The 6,000-nt window shown below is 64.1% G+C and overlaps 1 protein-coding gene across 9 annotated transcripts in view; it reads right to left on the bottom strand.

The window, feature by feature from the left end:
* Positions 1 to 493: 493 nt before the first annotated feature.
* Positions 494 to 6,000, bottom strand: part of Ptprs (protein tyrosine phosphatase receptor type S) — a 53,730-nt gene continuing 48,223 nt past the window's right edge. For all 9 annotated transcript variants that reach the window (XM_077109643.1, XM_077109632.1, XM_077109635.1 and 6 more), the window contains 8 exons: positions 4,843 to 4,997; positions 4,430 to 4,715; positions 4,144 to 4,322; positions 3,758 to 3,884; positions 3,557 to 3,682; positions 2,252 to 2,406; positions 1,972 to 2,107; positions 494 to 1,468 (listed from right to left, as the gene is read on the bottom strand). In XM_077109643.1, the coding sequence (XP_076965758.1) occupies positions 1,400 to 1,468; positions 1,972 to 2,107; positions 2,252 to 2,406; positions 3,557 to 3,682; positions 3,758 to 3,884; positions 4,144 to 4,322; positions 4,430 to 4,715; positions 4,843 to 4,997 (1,233 nt within the window). In that variant the 3' untranslated portion in view covers positions 494 to 1,399. The remainder of the gene's footprint in view (positions 1,469 to 1,971; positions 2,108 to 2,251; positions 2,407 to 3,556; positions 3,683 to 3,757; positions 3,885 to 4,143; positions 4,323 to 4,429; positions 4,716 to 4,842; positions 4,998 to 6,000) is intronic.

Genomic DNA, 6,000 nt, shown 5'->3' with positions numbered 1-6,000 from the left:
TGTTAGGGGACACCAGCCCCCAAGCGGCAAACCCCACTTCCCAGGCACAGAGTAGCTCACGCTCCAGGGCCCTCCTTGGGTGGCCTCGGACATGGGGGAAGCAGCCCCCATCCCGTCCACGGAGGCAGCTCCTCCCTGAGCTCCCAGAGGGGGCTGAGGCTGTGGGCGGGGCTGGCCAGGGCGTGGATTCCATCCTGGAGGACGCACTGGCTTTGGCTTGGTGCCTAATCCTGCCATCATCTGTGACAACACCCTTGCGCCCCAGAGGCGGAGGCAGATTCTCAGTCATGGTCACTCAGAGGGGATCTTGTGGCAGCCCTGCAGGGCAGGGACCCGGGTTCAACTCCTGACCCATCCCGGCGGTGGCGGAGTGGAGGACCAGCCAGACCATTCCCGCCAGCAGCTCGGACCACGGGCTCTCCCGCCTGCTCCCACCCCAGGGGCACGCTGCGAGGAGACGGTGGATGCAGAAGAGACCGCAGGGCGGGCCGGGCCCGGTCGGACGTTCTTCCTTTAATACAAAGTCGGTTTATCTACATACACAGGTGGGGAGGCCACCAGCTGCTTCCGTTTGACAAACAGTGTTGAAAGCAACGGCAGCCGCTCTTGTACAAAGAGAAAAAACTCACTTGCTCGGGGTGGGGCGTCCAGTCCTTCTGTTTGTCCCCAACCTGCCCCATAGTCCCAGGCAAAGGGTCCCTGATGGCCGGGCACACATGGCACCTCCGAGGCTGGAAAGCGCTCGGGCTGTGGCTCCCCGACCCCGCGGGTCTGACCCGCCACTGGGGGCCGAGTCCCCGCTGCCCACCCCAGGGCCACTTGATATGTCTGAAAATGTAAAAAAACAAAGTCGGAGACAAAAAAGCAAAAACGGGAAGGAGAGAAACGAGGGGGCGAGGGCGGCCCCCGCGGGAGCGAGGCACAGGGCTGCCGGTCGGCGGGGACACTCTGGCTGCTCGACACCGTGGAGAACCAGGCTGGGGACAGAGGGACAAGCTGAGCGGCTCGTTTTAAAGTCGCTGACCGGCAAGTCTTTTGTTTCATATTAAAAAAAGAAAAAAAGGAAAAATAAAAAAATACACTAAAAAGAAGAAAAAAGAAAGCGTCATGGACAGCCACAGTCTGAAGGACAGCTGGCCTCGCCCTCCGGCGCCCCGCGGGTTCAGGGCCACCCCGAGTGTCACCGCCCCCCACCCACCCCGGAGTCTCAATTTGGAATCGGAAGGAAACGAGGAATGTTCGAGTATCGAGTATCGAGGTGGCGCCGGGCGGGAGGTCGCGGGCGGCCTGGCTTGGGCTCAAGGGCCGCGCAGAAGCACCGCCACCGCGTTCTGCCCTCCCCGGGGCGCCCGGGTCGAGCGCGGGCAGAGGGTCGGCCGTGGCGTCGGGTCCCATGGCTTTAGGTTGCATAGTGGTCGAAGCTCCCCAGGTACTCCAGCGCCGCCTGGTAGCAGAACTGGTACTCGTCCTGCAGGGAGAGCCCCGTCAGTGCCTGCCATGCCCCGGGGCGGTCCTCGGCCTGGTGCCCACCCGCAGAGGTCCCCAAGCCCAAAGCCCTTGCCGGGGGCCCCTGCAAGGCAGGTGCTGGGCTTTCCCGAAGGCTGGGCCCTGCCACGCCTCCCCGGCCATGGGGGCCTGTCCAGGCAGCTGGTCCACAGGGAGGCGGGAGGCCGGCTGGCCGTGCCCCTGGACATTCAATGTGCCCGGTGTGAATGTGATCTCAGGAAGTCCCCTCCTGCTCTGGGCCTCAGTTTCCCCTCCCGTGTGTCTGGGTCTTATGATCTGTGACCCAGGGCAGGATGAACACGGCCTCGCGTCTCTGTCCACTCCGAGAGCCACTGCTTGGGTTTTATGTACTGAGCCTTGATGTCCTCTTCCCACTCAAGGCAGTGGCTGAGATCCCTCCACCCAGAGATCAGGGTGGCTGAGCCCCCATCTCGCCAAGCGTGTGAGGCCTCCCGCCCTCTGTACCTCCGTCTGCACCATAGCCGGCCGCTGCGTCCGCAGCATCTTCACCGTCTGGAAGATGTCCACCACGCCTTCGTACCGCATTCGCTCCAGCACAATGCTGAGCGTGATGAACACGCCGGTCCTGCCCACGCCAGCACTGCAGGACAGGAACCGCGGTCACGGCTGGTGGCTGGCTGCACTCCCCAACCCCAAGTTGCACCGCCAGGCTCCGCCTCCCCAGCCAGAGGCTCCGCCTCCCCAGCCACGAGGCTCCGCCTCCCCAGCCGGGCTGGGGCCTCACCTGCAGTGGACGGAAATGGGGCCGTCCTGGCCGAACTGCTCCTTGGTCTTATGCACTTGGCCGATGAAGTCGATGAAACCCTCCCCCGATTTTGGCACACCCTGTTCTGGCCAGTCTGTGAACTGGAACTGCCGCACCGTCCGGGACTGGCCGTCCTGGAATGGCGAGAGGACACCCGCTGCTGGTACCTGGCGCTCACGGCGGCTTCCTGGGCACCAACCTCAATCCCAGCTCCAGCCCCAGACCCGATCGGCACATCACCCACCACTTCTTGCCCGGGCGCCCTCTTCTGCCACTCCTCACCACCCAAGGTGCCAGCGCCAGCCTCCGCCTTCACCCAGTGACACCACCTCAGACGTCATTGCGTCAACCAGGATGGCGGAGCACGGGCTCGCTCCCAACGCCCCCCTTGGTCCACTGCAGGAACGCCTCATCACACCCGAGCAAGGCTGTCCTCACCCCTGACCCACTCCCCTCTCCAGGGCCACCTCTCCTGCCACCTCACCACCCAAGGCCCCCTGCTGCCACCCCGCCTCCCACCGTGGTCTCTCCTCCTGCCACCTGCTTTCTCCAACCCCACGAGGGCCAGAACGGCGACACACTGTGCGCCCACCTCCTCTGCCGGTCTGTCCCCCACCCAGCGGCTCTGTCCATTGGTCTCCTACCACGGACTGTCCGCTCATCTTTCTGGTCCCCTGTGGCCAATGTCTGCCCTTCTCTGCTGCCACAGCTGATGGGCATCACACTTGCTGACCCCCTGCATGTGCCCCGTGGCTTGCCTATGGGTCGTCCGTCCACGTCCTTCTCTGCAAGCCTCCCCCGCACACGTCACCAGCCTGTCCACCTCCCTCCACCGGTCCCTGGTGCCATCTCACCCCACTGTCTGCATCATCTGGACCAGTGTCCCCCATTGTCCCATCCGGCCTTCCCCCGGTTCCTGGGGGCCACCTTCCATTGTCACTCTTCACAGTGGTCCTTCTCCCAACACAGGCCACCACCCTTGTCCTATTGGCGGGTCCCCATCATCCCTGGCCACTCCGCAGGGCCCTGTCACCAGCTCACGCCTGCCCTTGCAGCCCTCTAACCCTCCCCCACAGGGAACAGCCCCCTCCTTCTTTCCTGTGGTCTTCTTGGGCCCCTTCCCCAGGGAGTCACGTCGGGGCACAGCAGGCTCAGCACGGGACTGTGGGCCCACCCATCACCTCTACTGACAACCTGGTCTCTGCCCCAGGGCCTTTGCTCTGCCCCACTTCACCCCCTCCCTCAGGGACGGTGGCGCACCCCTAGCCCCTCCTGGTGGCTCACCCTGGCGTCTGTGACCTTGAACTCTCGAAGGATGTACTGAGGCATGTTGTACTCTGCCATGGGGTCCACCACAAAGTACTGGTAGCGGGCAGAGCGTTCAGCTGGCCAGTACTGGTGACACTTCTCCTGTTGAAGACAGGGCTGGGTCAGCCCTGGTCCAGGCCCTCCCGCCGCCGCCCGCCCTCCGTGGCTCCCGCTCACCCGGCCCATCTCCCGCAGCTTGGTGAGCATCACCACGATGGTGGAGTTGTTCTCCCAGAGCATGCGCCAGAAGTCCTCCGTGGTCTCGGCCAGGGGCCCCTGTGTCGCGATGTAGGCCTTCTGCTGCCTGCAGGACCAGGGGTGTGAGCGACCGCTCCCTCCAAGTCCCCTCGTGACACTTAAAGATATCCCCAGATGTTGCCAAATATCCCCGAACACCCAGACTGGTTCCACTGGAAACCGCTGTGGCAGCAGCCAGCACTAAAGGCAGAGCCCAAGACGCCTCCTGCCAGCCCCAGCTGCCCGTCTCCCACCAGCCTGGAGACTGCCGAGAGGCAGGGCCAAGGTTCTCCCAGGCCCGCGCCCTGTGGCGCCCGGGGAGGCACCTGTAGCCGTCGATGAAGCTGGCGTTGATGTAGTCGGAGCCCTCCACGCCCCGGATGGGCTGCAGACAGACGCGCGTGCTCTCGTAGGGCATGATGTTCACCAGGCGGTTCTTGAACTTGTTACAGGGCAGGTTGGCACTGATGAAGCGGGACGTGTGGGCCTTGGAGTTGGCCAGCCGCTGCAGGGAGGAGCCGCCAGGGCGGCTGTCAGGGCGTGGATCCAAGGACCCGCGGCTCCTCTGGCCTCCAGCCCGCCCTCCCACGGCGGCCTCCCCCCCCCCGTCACCTTGAACTCCAGCTCCATGCCGGTGACGTGCTCGCCAGGCTCCACCTGGGCCAGCTTCTGGATGTAGGAGTAGAGGCTCCGCGCGGGCACCTCCGTGTTGCCGCAGCCCACGGCCTCCAGCAGCGCCTCGTGGATGAAGCTGTACTGGTCCTCGGTCTGCACCATGTAGTTGCGCTGGGAGCGCATGAGCGTCACGTGCCCGTACACGTCCACCGTCTTCTCGGGCTTGATGCGCTCCAGCATGGCGTCGATGACGATGAAGCAGCCCGTGCGGCCCACGCCGGCGCTGCGAGACAGGGGCGGGCATGCAGGGCGGCTGCGGGCAGCGCGGGGCAGTGCGTGGGGCAGGACAGTGGGCAGGGTAGTGCTGGGCGGGGCGGTGGGCGGGGCGCGGGGCGGTGGGCGGGGCGCACCTGCAGTGCACCACGATGGGGCCTGCGTCAGGCGGGTTGCAGGTCTTGACCCTGCGCAGGAAGGCCAGGAAGGGCGTCGGGTACTCGGGCACGCCGTGGTCAGGCCACGCTGTGAACTGGAACTGGCGGACCTCGCGTTTCTCACTGGAGCCATTCTGGGGACCACAGGGGCGTGGCCTGTGACTGCTCCTCCCCCAGGTGCTCGGACAGCACTGTCTCCAGTACCTGGTCCTGGAGTGCCCTGCTCGGTGGCCTGGCCTCCCCAGCACCTGGATCGGAGCCTCCCACTTACCCCTCCGCACGGTGGCCACCTAGGTCCAGACCTGTCACTGCCCCTGGACCACCACACTTGCCTCCCAGGGGGTTCCTTCCACCCTGGAGCCTGTCCTCCCCCGCGGCAGCCCGAGGGCCCCTGTGAGCACGGAGTCAGGCCCTCTCTCTGCCCACAGCCCTCCATGGCTCCACCTCCCTCAGGATTAAAGTCCATCCTCCCTGTGGCCCACAAGACCCTTCCTCTCCCCAGCACTCTCTCTGTTCCACCCATGTGCCAGGCCTGACCTGCCTCAGGGCCTCTGCATGGACAATACCCTCTGGAGGTCTCCACGTGGTTCCCTCCCTGTCCCCTCCAGGTTTCTCCACCCACACCCTATTCTACAGTGAGAGCGGTCACCTCCTGCGTGCTATCTGTATCTTGTCAATTACAGGAGGACATTTATCTCTGTCCCTGGGGTGTTCTGGTGCCCAGGTGGGGATGTGGGGCACAGTCCAGGCTTTACATGTAGGAATGAGCTGAGAATTCTTAACTCCCTTTGTTCACCTGCTCAGTGTTGTGGCACTCGGGCCAGGCAGGGGCTTGATGTCAAGGGCCTAGCCAGGTGTCTGGGACACAAGTGGTGCCAGTAGCACTTCTATTGTGATAATACCCTGGGTGGCAGAACCGTACCAGTTCAGAACCATCAATGCAGAAGAACAGGTACCATACTAGTATGGACAGCAGCCATCAGTTAAATATGCATCTAAAGGGGCTGGCAGTATTACCTAGCTCCATCTGGTAGCCCCTCGAAGGCAGGACCAGAACTCTGCTAGGGCCCCATCACATGCCCAAATTAAGGGGGGGGGGGGCAAAGGTTAAGTAGGCCAGGAGGCCTGGGCTGTGTA

Source organism: Callospermophilus lateralis, chromosome 1 (genome assembly GCF_048772815.1).
Source record: "Callospermophilus lateralis isolate mCalLat2 chromosome 1, mCalLat2.hap1, whole genome shotgun sequence".
NCBI classification, from domain to species: Eukaryota; Metazoa; Chordata; class Mammalia; order Rodentia; family Sciuridae; genus Callospermophilus; species Callospermophilus lateralis.
This window is presented reverse-complemented; position numbering and strand designations above follow the sequence as displayed.